This window comes from Manis javanica, chromosome 16 (assembly GCF_040802235.1).
Source record: "Manis javanica isolate MJ-LG chromosome 16, MJ_LKY, whole genome shotgun sequence".
Taxonomy (NCBI): Eukaryota; Metazoa; Chordata; class Mammalia; order Pholidota; family Manidae; genus Manis; species Manis javanica.
This window is the reverse complement of record NC_133171.1, coordinates 59147466-59166402: the sequence shown is the minus strand read 5'-3', so window position 1 is coordinate 59166402 and position 18937 is coordinate 59147466. Positions and strand designations below refer to the sequence as shown.

Below are 18937 nucleotides of genomic sequence, written 5' to 3'. Positions count from 1 at the left end.
AGCCTTAGAATGTCTTCTGCCATGTTCTATTTGGCCAGCACTAAGCTAGAAAGGGGAGATGTGCAACTGCATTTCTGAGTAACAGAATTTGCAGCCATGGATCACTTTGATTCCACCTAGAAACTTGAGAGGAAATGAATGCCATTAAGAGCTGTCAAGCATGTGAGCAGCAGGCTCCTTAACTGGGTAAAGGATTACCATCATTGTAAATGAGTTGCACGTGACCACTGCATGCTAGCTGCTAAGACTATATTAAGGTTCACAGCTGTAGGGTGTGTTTGTTTTGTACTGGTAGTTTGAGAGCCCTATCCTAGCATGCACCAGAACAAGTTTCTTCCATCTCAGAATTTAGGTCTTAAAATTCGTTGGTGTAGAGGTGTTCCTTGAAAATGGCCACCATTTGTACATTTTAGTTTTGTGTTGCATTAACCTGTAAAATGTTCAGTTGTCTAGTACAGCTGGGTTTTTGGGGATTATTAATCTTTTAACAAGTTCATAGAAGACTAAATGGCTGAAATCCACTTAGTGAAAAAAAACTGAAAAGAGCCAGGAAAATCTGACTTTTATTTCTTAAATACTGTGAAGAAGGGATGGTCCCCTGGAGAGGGAGGGCCATGGAGCAGAGAGCTAGGGATCATCAGCAAAGGCCCGGTGGGCACTAGGGAAGCGCTGAGGACTGTAGTTGGGATCTTCCTGCAATCGCTTTTGTATATCAGCCCGGAGCTAGAAAGGAGAGAGCAAACAAGTTGGAGGGGTGTTGGCTAAGGCCTTAAGGATCCCAACCCGCACACAAGGCCACCCCTCATATGCTAACACTTCCCCACCAATCACACAGCCCGATAACGCATTTGAAAACATCAAGTGATAGCCCCAGACTGATTGAATTAATCTGTGAAGGAATCTGGAAAGAGGGGCCCTAACCCAAACCCTCCCACTAAACCATCCCTATTCTGCTTCAAGATAGGGGCACCTGCTGCCTGTAGCTCTCCTGAACCTCTGGTGCCTCCAGGTCCCGGCTCAGGCTCTCGGGGCTTGTCAGGGGCCGAGCTCCGGCTGCCTTAGCTGCCCGGCTCACAGCTTCTGAGAGAAGCAGCTGGGGGCCCTCACCCTGCATCGTCTGGGGACAGGGAATTGGGAGGGAAAAGAGGATCAACATCAGATCCAGTGCCACCACCCAGCTCACCCTTTCATAAGCCAACCACTGACTCTCCATGTTAGTGGAGAGAAGGGAAACAGTCCACAAGTGGTTTGGACAGCAAAAATGCCTTCCCAATTTTGTTTGGCTCCGGGCAAAAATGACATTTGAATGTGCTGGACTTGCTCTTCAAAAATAAGGGGGAAGATGGGTTGAGCCACCCAGATTCAGAGCTTATCAGTCCACAAGAGGAAGCCCATCTTAAGGAAAATGGGCTCTAGTCCCATGGGGATTAGGCAGATGAGGGATGACAGGACTATTGGCAGAGAGACTAATGTAAAGGTGTGGTGCCACAACCGTGAGCAAGTCTGAGTCCCAGAAAGCCTTCCTCATCCATTAAATGAGGACTAAACTAGAAGAATCCCTTCCAGCTCTAACTGGTTTGATTCTAAGCACATCAGGGGAATAGGGATAGAGAGATCCTCAGGGAAGAGGCAAACCAACCTTGCGTCTCTTGGCAGGCATACCACTGAGGTAGGCATCACTCAGAGGAGGCTGTGGTTTCACCTTTCGCTGGCTCTGAATGTCCTGCTGGATAATAGGGACCCATTCCTGGGGAAGAAAAGATGATCACAAAGGCAACTTCCACAACTTTCAGCTACCTTGGCCCACTGGGTGACCTCCTGACACTTACTGGGGGGACTGCAGCTGCCCAAGGCTCTGTCTCAGAAGCTCCATCCTGTTCATCATGAGAGCCCCCATCAGGAGCAGGAGGTGGACCTCGGGACATGGCCTCTTCTGCTGTTGTTCCAGGGGCTGGGGAAGCATTCTCCCGCTGAGAGCCAGAGAGAAGGAAGATCCAGACTTCAGAATTCTCAGCCTCCAGCCCTCCTGCCCCCAGCCCCCCACACAATCTGGGCACTCAATCTCTCCCTGGTACCTGAGGCTCAGGGGCAGTTCTCTCTGATCCCTGAACTTCCATTGGCTCCTCAGGAAGTGGCTGTGACATTGACAGAGGAGAACACCACAAAGGGCCCATTCAGATCTCTTCAGTTCTCTCAAGTTGTCTGAGCCCACAGTCCCTCAGGTCCCTTACCTGAGGGGGATCACCGACTCTGCGAACATATCTGAGGATTGCATCAGGGCCTATAGGCATGTGCTCCAGTACCACCTGAAGCCTCAGTCCCATCATGGTTGTCAGCCAGCTCACCAAGGATGGATTCACCCCATGAGACATACGACGCTGAGGGGCAGGAAAGCCAAGTTGGAATGCAAAACCGTTAACTAGCCTTTTGAAAAGTTATCAAAGGGTAAAGGATGGCTAAGAAAAATGAAAATGGCAGGAAATGAAAGGGAATGGAAACCTGAGAAAACAAAAGGCTGGGGGATCTGGGGTTGGATGGTGCTTACAATGCGGCCATTGATGACAGCAGCCAACTCCATCTGCTGTCCCCCTAAGCAGTGCAGGTTCAGGGCCAAGCATTCAAACAGGCCCTGGTTACACAATTCCAGCAAACGGGCCCCAAATCCACTGTCTGTGGGCAAGACATAAGGAGGGAATGCTGGTACCTGGCAGCCCTACATACCCAACACACCCCACTCACTCTGGCCCAGACAGCTGCCGACCTGTGCAGTGCAGCACGTGAGCAGCAATGCTGTTAAACTGCTCTTGGAGAAATTCCAGGTTAGTCCGGATGATGTCCACACCTGGCTGAACCTGCACCAAAGACTGAGAGACACGACGCACAAAGACCCGAACATCAGGGACCCCCAGAGACTGGGTCTCAAGAAGGCAGTAGGAACAGCAGCTATCCCGACCAGACCCAGGAGAGGAAGGGATGGGGAAGGTTACTCACAAAACTCTCCCGCACGTATTCTTCCAGTCCCGTGATCAAAGTGTGGGTTGCCGTCTATGGTGGGGGAGGAGGCGGCAGGAAGGACAACACAGATTTAGATCCAAGCCCCAGCTCTCAAGACACCTCTCCCTCCACCCTCAGCCAAGTCCAGTCATAGCTTTAGGTTAACAGTCACAAATAAGGAATTGAGGGCGAAAAGGAGAAGAGCTCTTGGGCCCAGGGTCTTCATTTACCCGGATGTTACCAGGTGTGGGCTCCTGGCCACCCAGGTAGTGGTGGTGGAAGAAAGATCGCAGCTGGGGCTGGAGCCGCTGCAGTGGCTGGAAATGCCCATGGAGAAGCATCACCACATCCACCATGGAAAAGTTCTGGCACAGAAGGGAGAGCAGAGCCCCGAAGAATCCTGGGGACAGGGGCAGAAGTTGGTAGAGGCCTTTACCACCTAGCCTGCCCACCCACCCCTTCATTCCACCCTGGCAACACCCTTAAACTAAGGTCATATACCTTCCCCTGGTTGCCCCTCCCTGGAAAAGCAAGATAACCGCATTTGCTTACCGAGGGCCCCATCGGCCCCAGGCTCAAAGATGTTGCTGGATCCACTAAGGCGCTGTATGAAAGCAGCGATACTTTCACTGCTGCCAGCCCGAGCCCCCAGGGATCCCAGCAGGGAGTTCAGCACACCCTGCACCACCGAGGTATAAAACTCCGGGGAAAGGTTCTCAGGACCCAGGCCTCCAGGACTCCCTGCACCACCAGAAGGGGAGCCTGGTGGGGGTGTGGTCTGCTGTTCAGGAGCTGGGGGTGGGGGTGGTGGAGGAGGTGGAGGGGCCGTCTGTGTTGCCTGGCAAACAGAGAAAGAATAAAGAGCAAATGAGGTGAGAATGGAAAGGACATGAAATGGCATCAAGAGGGAACAAACCAGCAGGGGTCTAGAAGATGGGAAACTCTATTTTGGTCTTTACAAAATACGCATGGGTATTTACTCAACAGCAGTTAGCCCGAGCAGAGTTGGGTTAGGTTAGAAAGCAATGACACGAATTACTATGCTCTCTCTCAGCCTCATTTTCCTCATCTCCAAAATGGATCAATGAATTCCCAGGGTTCCCTCCAACTGACAGGCCACCAGGGGCTGCAGCCCAGTGGCATTGTGATGGCAACAAGGCACGCAGGCCCAGCTGGGCTTGGGGAGAGAAGGGGAGGTGAACAGCAAGCCGGTCTTCACCTGCAAAAGGTCAGTCATGCCCTGAAGAAAGGCAGGGACTCCAGGCATCGCCACAGTGATGGTGGGAGACGCCATGCCAGGCCCTCCAGCCCCTGGCCCTGAAGGCCCCAGCAGGTTTCCCAGGAGCTGAGAGAACTGAAGATCAGAGGAGGGCTGAGGGGGTGGAGGCTGGGCAGGGCCCCCAGGTGCAGGGCCTGCTGTGGTAGCTGTGTTGGTAGTGCCAGCACTGGCTGAAGCAGTAGCAGGGGCTGGAGGTGGAGCCATTCCTGGGGTCCCCTGAGCTGTAGGGACCAAAAGGAATTTGAAATCTGTAGAAAAACAAGTCACCACAGCATCTCCACCCTGGTCTTCCCAGCAGAAAAGCAAAAACAAAGGCACTATGGAGAGAACTGGGAGGCACCAATGAGAAGGCGAGGAAAGAACGTCAGGCCTTGAGAGCCACGGCACTCTATGTAAAGTGGGGCAGAATGAGGACTCACCCACGAGGACAGGTTGCATAAGAAGCTGCCCCACAAGGCCGCTCACCATCTGGGCCAAAGAGGCATTGGTACCCAGCCCCGTGCCCTGCTGAGGGGAGAGGAGAAGGGAAAGCTTTCAGTCTACCCTTTCCATGCCCCACCATATGATTCCCTCCCCAAACTCTTCCTCACCGTAACTCCTCCACCCTTACCAGAGTCCCAGAGACTGGAGGCCCCCCAGGATGGGAAGGCCGAGCCTGTGGAGGGGTGGGCCGGGCAATCACCACCCGGGTGGGAGCTGTTGGGAAGCCTGGCACCTGCTGTCCTGTGGGTGGCAGAGAGATGAGACCAAAGAGGGCTGAGGGCCGGGCCCTTGCCTTACAGCCAAAGGCACCCACCACCGTGGGCCATGCCCCACCTCCCAGGCCTCCCCTTTCAAGTTATTACCTGCGGCCGCGGAGGCAACAGCTGCCACCATGGCCTGATGGGTGATCTGGTGGGCGACGGCGTGCATGAACTCAGGGGGCAGGGAGGGCAGCTGGATGAGGGTGGAGCCTGGGGGGCGGGTCTGATGTAACCTTGAACCTGGACCCCCTCAACCCACCCACTCGAATCTACCCCTTCTCTACCCAGAGCTCAGCCTGCTCTGATGCCCTCACTCTTACCCAGGGTCTGGCCATGACCAGGGGGTCCTAGAGGGCCAGTGGGAGCACTCGGAACTCCACCGGGCTGTGTGCCAGAATCTGGGCAGGGAGACAGAGAGAGTGGCCCTGAGACAAGCGGGGCCAAGGCCTAACTACTGTATCCTCCAGAGATCAGTGTTCTTCAGGCCTCAACTCCCCCAACCAGACAACATGCCTTTCCCTCTATTTAGACGAGGAGGAGGCACCTCCTTCACTGTGCAAACTTATGTCCAAGGACAGACAGTTCCTCCTGTCCCTCCCCATACAATGACTCCTCTGGTTCCTTTGTTACCATTGTCATCCCTGCCCTCTCCCTTCCCCACCCCCACTCCCTCACACCTCAGCATCAAACCCACCTCCCCCATCGCGCTGCTCTTCTTGGCCAGTAACTGATCCCAACCCACCTTGAATGTTCATGTGCATCATGACCACGGGTTCAACACTCTGGTGGGAAATCCGGATGACCCTCGGGTGGCTGGCAGTTGGGGGAGGAGCTGGCCCTGGTGGGGGAGCCCCCTCAGTTGAGGATTCGACAGTGGTAGAAGATGGAGCCAGGGATGAGGCCTGCCCAGGACCAGAGGGAGGTGCCTCTGCACTGGGAGCTGGGGGGGGCCGAGTCCCATTCCCTGTCATGGTCACAGTTGTCCCCACGTTGATCTGTAGGAGAGAAACAAATGGCACAGGAGTGAGAAAAACACAAAAGCCTCACCCTGAGTACCCCATGCCATACTTCTGAAGCCTCCCCCATCCTCCATTTCTAAAGTCTCCACCTCTTCAAACCTGCTTCAAGCCAACAACTCCTCTACCAACATTCTCCCAGATAGCCCTCCATTCTCCTTCAGATCGGGCTCCACTGCCCCCAAACCCAACTCACCTGGATGGGGATAGCTGCCTGCTGGAGCACCATGGGTGTGGTGTAATGAGACATGGGTCGGACCACATGCAGGTGTCGCGGGGGTGCAGAGGTCAGATTGCAGCGCAGGTCAGACAGTGCCACAAAAGTATTGCCCAGCAGCCGCAGGCTCTCCCCGACCAAGTTGATCAAACGCTGGTCCTCTTCTCGGCCCTCTTGCTGTACCCCAAGGCCACACACAGAAAGACAGAAACTGTTAGGCTGGAATCAGCAATAACCCCTTCTGAAGCTACCAAGTTTTCTACTCCTTTACGTACATCCTTGGAAGCTTCTTTGTAGACGATATCTCTGCAAGTAAGTTCTACTTTATGCATGGAAGGAACTTCATATAAAGACAGACCCAAAGTGAATCAATAGGTCATTAGCTACTCTCACTCACTCTCCCTCAGTTTACAAGCTCCCTAAATAACTCTCTTAAGGGATTCAGCAGTACAAGATAATGAGGATCACAAAGATTGTCACCTTCCCAGTAAGGGAGGATAAGATCGCTTGCAAGCTTAAAGAGAAATCATTTTGTTACAAACAATGTCTGTCTTTTGGGGGTGGGAGGTGGGTGTTATCTGTGTTTCAAACTGTTCCATGTAGGGAGTACAGGGAGACAGGGGCTCACATTGTTATTGTAGTCTGTGGTGGCAGCGGCACCCAGAACCTCATAGTAGCGCTGTAGGAAGGGCTGGAGGCGGTTCTCAAGCCGCTGTAGCTCTTGGAGCACCTCGACGTACTCCGCAGGGGAAGGGTGGCTGTAAGCAACCCCGACAGGCACTGAGCCAAGGCTTTCCTCAGGTTCCCAATCTTGCAGTTAACAGGGACCACATCTGTCCTGTCTCTCCCTGGCCTCCCAGACTCCTGGCCCAATCCCTTCCTGGACCAGCGGGGCTCTCTTCTTTACTCCCAACCACCGGAAGATGGGGAGAGAAAAATAAACTATTTCCATTCTCCCCACCATACAATTCTATACCTACAACAGCAAGAAACTTTAAAAAAGATGGAGCCTGTGTGAACTCCAGGTAGAGAATCTTCATGAGGCTCAGAAGACCCACCAGAGAGTTCCCTGCCCCAGGAGAGCAGTACTTCTGGCTCAGCTATCAGTCTTAACTTCATTCTTCTACTCCAGAGCACCCGCCCCTCAATGCTAACCCTTCAAGTTAGACCTCCAACCAATCCTTCCTCTCCCATCATACCCTTCCTGTTCCTCATACTTCACTTAGGATCCCCAACCCCCTCCCAAAGGTTCCCTCCATCTCTCACTTGGGAGCATTTGTCTCTGGGGCAGGTGTTGGGCCCACTGGGGCTGGGCCAGTGGGGGTGAGCTCCGGGCTCTGGGCTGAGGCACGCTCCTCCACTTCTTCTGCCTCCATGGGCTCCCGAGGAGGCACTTCGCTTTCGACTGGTTCTGATGTTTGAGAGCTCAAGGCTACTGGTTCCAGGGCCACAGTTGGCGTCTGTGGGGGCAGCTGACTGTGCTGTGCTTGGGGCCCCCCTCGACACTGAAGGTGGGGGAGAGTCAGGATACCAAAGGCAGGATGAGACGACTGCAAGGACTACTCAGGTCATAAGAGACTGAGTGGAAAGGTGCTCTAATTAGGCTCCCTGAAGGCAGGGCTTTGCATCTGTATCTTTGACTCCCTAGCAACCATTATAAAACTTAAACAAATTAAATGCATAGTAAATATCTGTAATACCTGTAAGTGAATTATTAACACAGAGTAGTGAAAGTGTGGTATCCTAACCACCACAGGAACAGAAAGTCATATATAGGTTTCAACCACAACACAAACTAATGAAGACACCTCAGTGTCAAATATAAAAGTTAAATTGAAAAACATGGAGTTCTCCTTGAATTAAAAAGAGATGCTTGAGAGTTATCTGAAAAGTGTGAAACAAATTAGTATACCAGGCACTAAGAAGCCTGGCAGGGACAAGATAGCCTCACAAAGATACTTTTCATGTACAAAAGACTGCAGAGAAGAAACGAGATTAGGAAGGAAGAATCCAGTGGATGTGGCCAGGCATGCCCCAGGCTGAAAGAAAAGGGATAGGGTGGTTAGGGAGAGAGACAGAGACACCCTGGCCAGCCTTGCCCACTTACTTCCATCCGGGAGAGTAAGGTCTGTATGTCCCTGATAATGTGCTGAGCCATCACCAGCCGTACTCGGGGCTCACTCTACAGTAAGAGGGAAGATTAGGGCAGGTTTGAGATGAAGCCATGAACTCCACAGCCTGCTAAACCAGGTCCCAGCCATCTCCTTGCAAGTTCTACCCCACCTCATGGCCTTCTTCTCCCAGGCCCCAAGATACCTGAATCGGGGCCTGTTCCATGTTGATGTGAACATCCACAGCAGAGCCATCACTCTGAGGAAAGGGTAAGGGAAGTTGCTCTGGGAGAAGCCAAATACTAAGGCCCCCACACCTCCAACTCATTCTCTGGGCCCCCACCTTTTTTCCACAAACACTGAGGCCATTATCAGACCACAGGACCCTCCAAACCCAATCTAAAAACTGGGATACTTGTCTTACGAGTTCTCTGCTGCTACCACAACCAAAACTACCTTTCCCCCAACAAAAACCCTCCATGTGGAACATAAGCTTACAGGAAGATTGAAGGTTCCAACCATGACATAGCTGTTAGCATTCCGGTCGTGAACAGAGGCCCCAGAGCCCCGAGTACCAGGCAGGGATCCCCCACCATGGGTGGCTGAGGTAGACCCTATCCCAGAAGATGCCCCAGAAGGTAGCTGAGTCTGAGGAGGAGCCCGTTCCACCAGGTGGATGACCTTTCCCCCAACATCTGCAGGAAAAAAAAACAAAACACCAAAACATTACTGATCAGGTAAACCCAAAGCCCCAGCCATCCCTCTGGACGGCTGCCTCAACCTCTGAACTGCCTCCCCTACCCCCTTACTGTATTCCTGGAGCTTCTTATCATCCTGCAGGACACGTCCCTGGTAAATAAGCCGTTGTTTCTCGGAGGGGATGCTAACAGAGGCAGCAATGTGCTCCTTAAACTCCTTCACGTTCATCTGCAAAGAAGAGGAGGCATGAATAGGTATCAGGGAATAGAGGAAAGAGGAAGGACAGAAGAGAGACAATGCAATTGCAGGCGTGAAGAGTACAAACCATCCTACCATAAAATTACTATCCATTTGTCTTGACTGTGAGGTAATTATTGTGCAAAACCCCCAACTAAGACAACATCTGTCAAAATAGAGATTAATGATGTTCAGGTTACAAGCTTAGAAAAAAAAACTATATGGCTGAGAAACAGAAAAGCCGACACTCCCTTCTCTCCTCCTCTGCCCAAGGGAATATGTATCTAAAGATACCAGTGACCCCTCCCAAAACACAAAATGATACAGCTCTATAATCTCAAAGACAAAAGCCATGATAAGGACAATGCGATGGAGAATTGGGTTAAGGAAAGAAGACTCAACCAAAAACAGAGCAGGGGCAGAAAAGAAAAACATTTTTTCTAACCAGACAACTGACTGGAAAGTACCAGGCAGTTTACATACATCTAAATCAGAAAAGCTTACATGGCTTTCTTGAATACTTATTTTAAAGACCATGGACAAACCCCTCACTATTTTGTCTCCAGGTATTACAAGAATAATGATATAAATAGCCATGTCTATGGCCTTAAGCTCGCAAGATTCAAAATATGCTACAAATATTATAAATTCCACTGTCTACTAATGCACTTACCTGCATTATGGGTTGACTTGTCACCTTTAAATACACAACATTAACATGACAAATTTTTGTTTTTAAGACACACTTGTGTTTTGAATCTGTGTGTTCTGTTTCCCTTTCCAAAGGCAGAAGCCATATCTATCCCTTTGGGCTGGGGTTTACTCATTATGTCATAGATTCCTCCTTCCTCCACATTTCGCTCTGCACTAAGTTCCACTGAGGTGGAGAAGGTAGAACAAAATATGCCTCACTCAACAGAAACCATACCTTCTCGCTCAGCAAGAAACATCAATTATTGTTCTGCCTAAAATTTATACAAAGGAATCAATAAAAGAAAATTTAAGGACGAGAAAATCAGGCTGAGGTTAAGGGGCCTACAAAAGAGAGAGAGTTAATGGATGTCTTCCCAAAGTACTGGGATCTCACCTGGGCCCCCACAATAAAGGTCCGAGTCTGAGAGTCCAGAGTCTTCACCAGCACTTCCAGGCTGTCAGGCTCCTCCACAGTGGTAATGGTATTATCACTGGGCTCCATGGCGGACAGGTCTCTAAGGAGGAATGGAGGGAGGGAGGCCCACTGTCGCCCAAAGCAAATTTTATATGCCCGGAACCCTCCTCGGCCTGAGTCTCCGCCCCAATACCTAAAGAGTTTCTTCCACATAAGAACACACACTTACACCCATCCCCAACCCCCTTCTAATTCCGGGGCACACGGAATAAAACACAAAGGGCAGGAGATCGACAGTACAGGGAGCTGGAGGACGGGAGGTGGGAGGGGCTCCACGATGCCAATCACAATAAGGGAGGGCCAGTCGGGCTAGGAAGCAGGGAAGGAAGCACGAGACCAGTGTCATCACCGGTAGCGAGAGGACAAGGGGCCCAGAGGTGAGCAAACCCTGGAGCAACACGAGAGCGAAAATCGCCCCAAACTCCCGGAGAAAGTGGTTTGGCGCACGCGCACCAAGCCACGCCAATCGTACCCGCCTAAATCACGACAGATCGACTCAAGATGACGGACACTTACGGGGGGCCAGACCGGCTAGCTGACCGCCCCGCTCTTCCACCTTCCCTCGGTACTCTAGCGGAGCGGCACAACCAACACACGCCAAACACACACACCACGACCCAGCGGATCCGCCCCCGACTTCCCCACGGTACCGTCACTTCCGGTCTCCCCCAAGATGCCACCGACTGCCAATCCGTTTTCCCGATAGTATTTGGGGATCGCGAGGCGGTACTTCCGGCTCCCTCCAGGTCCCCAAACTTTACTTTTGTGGGGTACAACAAGAAAGTTCGCGGCCCCAGTGAGTTCCTGGAAGCAAGACAGGCCGGGGCCGGCCTAGATGGGAGAGACCGAGGACCCCAAGGAACCGCCGCGACCACGGCCGTCGCCGGGGGGGGGGGGGGGGGGGGGGGGGGGGGGGGGGTATTGCGCCTGCGTGAGTCGCCCTACGCCTGCGTATATACTTAGGCACCTCCCCGCCCCTGCTGGCGGGGTTCACTTTTTCTGTGCGCGCGCTTCAGTGTTAGGAGATTGAGGTGGCCACTATAAATGCCAGAATTAAAAAAAAAAATCTACGACATGGGACTCTGCGCCTGCCTCGAGACACTTTGGACGAGTGTATGGAGATTGGGGACTGGGTATTGTGCCTCGTTAATCAATGTAAAGTCTTGGCCTGCAGAGAATTTGAGACGGCACTGTCCTGGCCACCTAAACTTCGGCCTGCCTCTCACTAACGCCCTCACGTTGCCACTATTTCGGCGCCTCGGGAGGTCGCCCTTTCGGAAGGGTTGAAGGTAGCTCGCGAGCTTCCTCAGTCTGGGTGACTTCGTAGAACTTGACCTCGGGTCTGCCCGGTAGGAGTTTTGCGGAGTGTGGGCGCCATGTTCCTAACCAGCGGTGCGCGGCCAAGGAGACACTCCCCTGTTCTGGAAAATCAGAATTTACTACCTTTCAGGACTCCGAGCGCCTCCGAGTTTGGAAACTGGAAGAAAATGGAATCAAACTGGACCGAACCACAGGAATCTGACCCTGTAGGGCCTGCCAGAGGGCTTCGCGGTCTGGGCCAGAAGGAGGGTTACAGACCCTCTGCGCTCTTCTACCCGCCCCCACCGCCCCACTTTCGGGCAAGGGTCCTCCAGTCAGACCCTTCGCTGCCGGGTCTTTCTGGTATTCGTAGTTAATATACCGGTCCCAGTACTGTTCAATCTAGTTCTAAATCCTGTTCACTGGCAATTAGTTTGGGCAGCCAATTTAATAAGCCTCTTACGTACTGTCTTACTTAAAAGCCTTTCAATATCTGAAATAGTTTTATGAGTGAGTACACCTAGACGAACGTATGTGGCAGAACTGACAAATCGTCGCCCACCAGACTCCGGGTCAAGCACATCTGTCTACTTTACTGCCCCAGTAAATTGTTGTATTTTAGTTGTTATAAAAAATGTCAAATACTACCCCCAAAATAAAGTAGTGTGATGAACCCTCATATACCCATCACCCAAATTTTGTTCTTTTCACTAAATTACAAAGTCCATAGTAAGTCTCGCCTCTCAGGACAAATCTCTTCTTGGCAGGCTGAGTTACAAATAATTAAGGAAGCCCACCTTTCATTGCCTTAACTGCTTCACCCACTTGGCACTACCCAACGACTGCCTCTTGACAATTTTTCCATGTCTCCTATTATTTTAGAACTTATTACGCCACAGAAGCTGTAATAAGTGCTTTATAAACATCACTATTAATTACAACGAATACTTACTTTGTATTTACCATGTGCAGGCCGTCGCTTAAAGCTTAGTGGGCATTACTGCTTTTAACCCTATGATATTGAGGATTCGCTCATTTTACAGATGAAAAATCAGGCACTGAGATTAACAAAATTATCCAAGATCTTATTAGTAGAATTAGGGTTTGGACTCACTTGCCTGACACCAGCATCCATTCTCTTTAGCCATAGATTATGTAGCCTCTTGTAATAATAAACATTGAGTAAATGAACTCAGCAAGCTTTAATGGGGCAATGGGGGAGTGGGGTGGGAGGGTAGTTACCAGTCCCCAATTATAAACTCCACAGAGAAAGCCTCCTATCTGCTATGTCCCAGCACCTGGTTCACACCTGTTCTGAAGCTCTTAACTGGGTATATTGCAATGATTTGTTTACACAGCTAGTTTTCTTTAGACTGACTTCTTCAAGGCCAGGGACTGTCTTACTCATTTTTATATCCCGCAGGCTTTGCAAATTGCTGGTAAATAGCTGGGACTCAACAACAGTTTGCTAAGTTAATAAATGAAACAATAAATCCAACTTCCTTCAATGCTACACACAGCAGATATTCATTCAAATACGGTTTAAAAGACCTGGAGGATCCAGCTCTCCTTAGAATTCCCAAGGGACCCTGAACATGCCAGGGTGTATTATGGAGTCGTTGCATCTAGCAGAGGGGGAGGATGGCCCAAACACTAAGTAATCCAGGTTTGGGCTGGAAAACAAAGTTGAAGTTACTCATTAGCAGGTGAAAGGGTCAAGGGTTGAGGCAAGGGGCTGGGAGCAGAGTGGACTAAGCAGCCAGCAGGGGAGAGAGCAGCTAAGGCACCAGCCACTCCACATAGAACACCAGCTCCCTCCTGCTGGAAGATGTTCCACCAAATTTGGGCAGCTCTACTCTACCTCTATGGCATTCTCCTTAACTCTATCTACCAGTGCCCTGAGCATAGTCAACTGACAACTCAGAGTGTGGATGGGAAAGAGGTATGAACTGAGAATGGGGAAAGCTTATGGTGGGAGCTCTGAGGGACTTGGGTGGGGAGTCTAGGATGACCAGAAGTCACATTGGGAAAGGAAGGGAGGAAGAGGGTGTGAATGTTGTGATTAAGAACAAGTAAAAAAGTAATTAGTACTGTGGCCATCAATGTGGAGACCTGGTAGAATTTGGTGAGTGTGGGAATGGTTTACTCAGATTGATGGAGGAAAGTCACAGAGGAAAATTCATATAGTGACTCCCTGCCATGAATCCAACCCACTATTGGAAAAAAGCGACCAACACCTCCACCCCTAAGTGTTGCTGTCCTGACTGATGAAGAGGTTAGATGGACCATGTCATGGGACCCACCCTCTTCTGCTCCCCTTGTTGTCTCTCCAGTTCCCAGAGCCCCACCTGGGCCAGTGGTACTTTATTGCAGGGGCAGCTCCCACCAAGGAGGACTTAGTGACTTTTGACCCTGTGGACAACATTGTCTTCAACATGGCTGCGGGCTCTGCCCCCACGGAGCTCCAGCTTCGCGCTACCATCCGCACGTGAGTGGTGAGGCCAAGGCACCAGTAGGGGCAGTCTCTGCCCCAGCTGTGAACACCCATATCCACTCTTCTTGGCCCACTGAGTTCATAGCTCTATTAATTTCCCTCTGGAGATAAGCCTAACCATCCCTTGGGAGTTTGAAACCCAAGAGGACCTGGTCTTCAGGAAGGAATAAGGCAGAATAAATAGAGGCTGGTATGGTATGGTTAGATTATTGCTCAGTCTTTCCTCCTTGACACCACCACCTCTGCAGGAAAAATGGGCTCTGTGTACCCCGGAAATGGACCTACCACCTAACTGAGGGGAGCACAGATCTCAGAACTGAAGGTTGGTTCTCTCCAGCCCTCACCCTCCACAAGTCCCCTGGGCTTCAATGGTTTTGCTTATTTGTCCTCACCCTTCTCTTCACCCACCCTGACAGGCCGTCCCGACATGGAGACCAAGCTCTTCTTCAGCTCATGCCCAGATGGAATCATGCTGAAAGAGACAGGCCAGGGTTACCAGCGCTTCCTCCTTTACAGTGGGTGGAGATGCCAAGTAGAAAGTGTTTGGGGAAACATGGGAGGGCAGGAGAGCCCCTCATTCTAGGCCCTGTGCCATCATCCCAGGAAGAGCTGGGTGCTTCCACAAGGTCACCAGGGGCATTGCTGAGAAGCAGGGACTTTGATGGGCCTGGCCCTGTCCTGCCCTGCCATTCCAGATCGCTCACCACACCCTCCTGAGAAGTGCGTGGAGGAATTCCAGTCCCTGACCTTCTGCCTAGAGTCCAAGGCCTTCTTACTAACTCCAAGGAATCAAGGTGAGGGGGTAAAGTCTCACAGAAGAGGACTAGGACTCACCAAATCTACTGAGGGTATGGGATGAAAGGAACTCAAGTTATGTCACCAGAGGGCATGACCACAGGCTGACCGCATTAGTGTGGCTGCATTGACACCTCTGTTTGTGTCATGGGCTGTGATGGCACCAGAGGAATGTGGCTGAGAGCTATGATGTCACTTGACGAAGCCAGGATGGACTCTGGGCTACACAAAAGGGCAGTTTCTGAGTTTGCAGTAGATAAAGGGGACAGAGTCAGACATGGAGGGAAAACTCCTCACTGACCCCTTCTCTGACGTGGGGATGAGGGAATGCACTCTCCACTCTATTATTACCATCAGCTTTCCTTCTCTCCCTGGATTTCCTTACTTTCCATCTCTTTTTCTCCCTCCTCCCACCAGAGACCTGTGAGCTGTCTAGTAACTGACATATGGCTGCAGCTGTGCCCCCAGATGGATATAGTAGGAGCTGAGATAATGGGGAGAGGAGAACCTGGAGACTCCCAACTCCCTCTTAAGAATAATAAAGATCATTTTTCAATTGGGGTTTATTTCCAGACATCAATCCTAATATCCCTATTTCAATTCTCCACCTTGGATCTTCTACCACCTAATCCCCCAGCTGGACGGCGGGTGTCAGGAAGGACACTGAAAGGCGGTAGCTCTCACTTCATAGTGGTATATTTAGGATTTGATGTGACACAGTTATTTATTGCTGAGTGAGCCAACCCTTACCAGTGTGCGGACTGCAAGCTCCAGTGCTTCCCCACACTGCCTGTCTGGGCTGCCAGCCCCTCTGAACTGGCCCTCCTGCCAATAGTGCTGCACCATCCCCACTCCCCCTGTCTCCTGGGAACACCCACAGCCTCTCTGCAGGCTCCATCACCTGTGGGCCCCCACCTGGACCCCCTGATCTATCGGCCTAGCAGCCCCACTCTTCTCTAGATAGCTTAGATCCCAGGAGGGATCCCTTTGGCCTCTCAACCACCCTTTTACCCCAACCAGAAGTCTGTTTCTCCTGCCTCTGGTCTTCAGACTTGGGGGGTTTGATAGGTAGAGAAGACCCTGTAGTTATTCTCTATCACCACACATTTTTTTTTCTTTTTTTTGGCTTTTAAAAAGGAAAGGTGGAAAAAAAAACTGAATGTAGGAGAAATGTAAAAGCAAAAAGTAACAACAGCTGGTGAATTCAAGGGTGATACCCCCACTGTCCATAAACACAGATGCCCTAAGCAGCTCTATTCTCTCCTGTGTGTGAAGGGGGGGGCCCTGTGCCCTCATGCTCTGGGGTTTCCTCCCATCCCTGAGGTTCCTGTGCTTACAATCTGGGTCATGCCCCCACTTTCCTCCTAAAGGCCACACTGTCTTCATCCTTGCTCCCACCTCAAGAGGGTGGGGCCTCAGTCACACCCTACCTGCAGTCACAGCCCCTGTCCTGGGTCTCCCCTCTGCTCCCCACCCTCCCTTTCCAACTTCTCACCCTCCAAGTCAGTGGCCTCCTCATCCCCACTGGGCTCCCGGAGGCTGACAGCCAGCACCAGGGCCTGTAGAAGACCAAAGAGGCAGGCAAAGTGCAGGGGGTGAGCAGTAAGTAGGCTCAGCACGGCGTGAAGCCCATGCAGGGCAGCCAAAAAGGACAGTAGCCCATGCAGCCAGAGGCCCAGTGGTCCACGCAGGCCCAGTGCATCCAAGATTGCCCTCAGCGGTCGTGAGCATAGCCCCAGCAGGGCTGAGGCCAGCAGCTCCAGCAGGTGCAAGGTCAGGTTGGTGGAGATCTGCAGACACTCCTCTGGGCCCCCTGGGTTCTGTGAGGAAGCCCCGGCTCCCTGACCTGGTTCACCCCGCAGCCAGCCCAGTAGTTTCCGACGCCGGCTGGGCTTCTCCACTGGGGTTTCAGGCCCAGTGGGGCTCAGTCCCTCTTCAGGCGACTCTCCAGGTCTCCTGGTGCCACTTGAGCCCACAGAATCCCATCCCAGTTTGGGAATGGCCCCTCCAACCTCCAGTCTCCCAGACTCTTGGATGCCAGAGGCGGTCTTGTCCCACTTGAGGGAATCCATCCTTTTGCTCCCCAGTTGCTCAACTTGGAATTCCCTGCTTGGTTCTGCAGCAGCTCCAGAGCTCCTCCGTGCCCCTGAGTCTGAAGTCTTGGGAGACCCCATATCTCCCATGGTTTCTGGGGCACTGTCCCAGTCACTCCCTGAATTCTCAGAGGAGCTGTTTGCCAATCTGGATTCTGGGGCAGGCAGGTCAGGCTTCCTGGGTTTCCTGTGGCCCCAGCGGTGAGGTAGCCAGCCACCAAGCCTCCGCAGGAACATGGCTGGCTGTGTATTGAGCTCCCAAATTCTGGGGCTGCTTCCTGGCACTGCTTAGACTCTCAGTTTTGGAGACTGAGGGCCTCCTCAGAAGCCAGAGTCTGTTCAGGCTCAGAAAAACAGATACTTGCTTGGTGAGTCCTGCTCTGAATTCAGAAGTGGCTCCCCATTTCCCTGGATGGTCATGCAGCCTCAAGTGTGGCCGGTGGCTTGTTTCCTTTTCAGTTTTGAGGTGAAGAAGGGAGGCACCTCCAAATTCATTCACCACCACTGCCACCACCCCACACACAAGATTCCAAGAGTCTCAGGATCTGACAAGGCCTGGGTCACCCCCAACAGTGTCCTTCCTGTATTTCTGGGGCTTCTTTCCCATCAAGAAGCACCCCAAGCTTCACTCACCAAGGCCACGCTGCAAGGTGCCCCAGAAAGTGGGGAGGCGGTGCTCCATCCAACAAGGACGGTGGACACCCGTCCTAGATGCTCCCAGTTTGGGCAGTTCTGAACTGCTGCCCTAAGCGAGCTGAGGAATAGGAAGTCTCCTACCAGGGGGTAAGGGAGGGGTGTCCAGCTAACTCCAGCCAGCAGCGCTCGTCCCTTGTTTAGAGGACTGTGAATCCTACAAAGCGGCCCGACCAGTCCCCGAGCACGCAGTTGAGACGAGGCCTCGGCAAGGTCAGGCCGGTGATGTCCTCGGAGATCCGAGGGGATCTCCCAAGGCAGAGCGCGGGACAGCCTGGGGACCCAGGCGTCGGTCTGGGAGCTACGGGCTGCGGCCCCACCTGGGCTGGGCCCAGCTTCGGGGCCGCGGCCTCACGGAGCCGCCGAGCCCGGAAGCAGCTGCACCGGGACTGGAGGGACAGGCCTGGGCGGAGCCCGCAACTCGCGGGGCGGACTCTGGCGGATCGACCTCCCCCGGCACATCCGCTCCCAGAGTGCGCGCTCTTAGCGCGCCCGCGGCTTTACCGCAGGGCACCGAGCCGCTGTCAGCGAGGGCCATCGCCTGCATATAACCCAGCCTCACAGCCTTACATCTTCTTCGGTCAGAGGCCCCCGCCCGCCAGTGGTCCCCTAAACTCGCCCGTCCCCATTACCCCCTCCGCCCTTGGGTTCTTCTCCGCACTCCCCATCACTCCTCCTTTTCCTTTCCATGACTCCATGAAACGTTTTTCAGGAAAAAAGAGCTAATGAAAGGAGTCTGGGACTTGAGTAGCCCTCCTCTGCCCCTCCAGATTTTACTTCCTATATTTGACAACAGTGAGCTCCTTATGCACCCAGTACCTGGTATGAGCAACAGGAGGGGAGAAGGGAGTGTGGGGAAGACAAATGTAGACAAACAGGGTATGTTTGCTGCCCTCCGGAGTTTTCAGGTAATGAGATGAAGAATCTTGGCTTGAAGTTTAGTGTGGGAGGCCAGAGTTCTGGTCCCCGTTCAGCTCAGCATTGCAGGCTGGAGAATCTTAAGCCCGCTCACCACAAAGACCTCTCTTCCTGCAAGACCGTCCCCACCCCCATCACTTCTGTGCGCCTTCTTTAAAGTCTCTTGTCACCATACATTGTA

General features: G+C 52.3%; 3 protein-coding genes across 14 annotated transcripts; 1 reads left to right on the top strand and 2 right to left on the bottom strand.

The window, feature by feature from the left end:
- Positions 1-545: 545 nt before the first annotated feature.
- On the bottom strand, positions 546-11364 carry BAG6 (BAG cochaperone 6). Of its 11 annotated transcripts, none has more exons than XM_017661492.3 (26): positions 11115-11364; positions 10384-10504; positions 9170-9287; positions 8859-9055; positions 8566-8619; positions 8357-8431; positions 7516-7754; positions 6878-7007; positions 6229-6426; positions 5759-6011; positions 5337-5414; positions 5119-5226; positions 4884-4996; positions 4693-4780; positions 4214-4494; positions 3547-3832; positions 3225-3394; positions 2992-3045; positions 2762-2864; positions 2546-2670; positions 2232-2378; positions 2076-2135; positions 1830-1970; positions 1640-1747; positions 971-1117; positions 546-723 (listed from the first exon to the last, which is right to left on the bottom strand). In XM_017661492.3, the coding sequence occupies exons 2-26, from the start codon at positions 10489-10491 to the stop codon at positions 628-630; spliced, it is 3477 nt and encodes a 1158-aa protein (XP_017516981.1). In that variant the 5' UTR covers positions 10492-10504; positions 11115-11364; the 3' UTR covers positions 546-627. The 11 variants fall into 11 exon arrangements, with proteins under 11 accessions (XP_017516981.1, XP_017516979.1, XP_017516980.1 ...); XM_017661490.3 differs by lacking the exon at positions 11115-11364 and adding an exon at positions 10981-11111; XM_017661491.3 differs by lacking the exon at positions 11115-11364 and adding an exon at positions 10937-11102.
- A 1623-nt stretch (positions 11365-12987) lies between these two features.
- APOM (apolipoprotein M) lies at positions 12988-15623 on the top strand. Of its 2 annotated transcripts, none has more exons than XM_017661489.3 (6): positions 12988-13705; positions 14097-14251; positions 14506-14579; positions 14674-14748; positions 14953-15051; positions 15470-15623. In XM_017661489.3, the coding sequence occupies exons 1-6, from the start codon at positions 13592-13594 to the stop codon at positions 15493-15495; spliced, it is 543 nt and encodes a 180-aa protein (XP_017516978.1). In that variant the 5' UTR covers positions 12988-13591; the 3' UTR covers positions 15496-15623. The 2 variants fall into 2 exon arrangements, with proteins under 2 accessions (XP_017516978.1, XP_017516977.1); XM_017661488.3 differs by having other exon boundaries at positions 13394-13705; positions 14674-14772.
- Positions 15624-15730: 107 nt separating this feature from the next.
- On the bottom strand, positions 15731-18278 carry C16H6orf47 (chromosome 16 C6orf47 homolog). The gene has a single exon (XM_017661487.3). The coding sequence runs from the start codon at positions 17380-17382 to the stop codon at positions 16489-16491; it is 894 nt and encodes a 297-aa protein (XP_017516976.1). The 5' UTR covers positions 17383-18278; the 3' UTR covers positions 15731-16488.
- Positions 18279-18937: the final 659 nt, after the last annotated feature.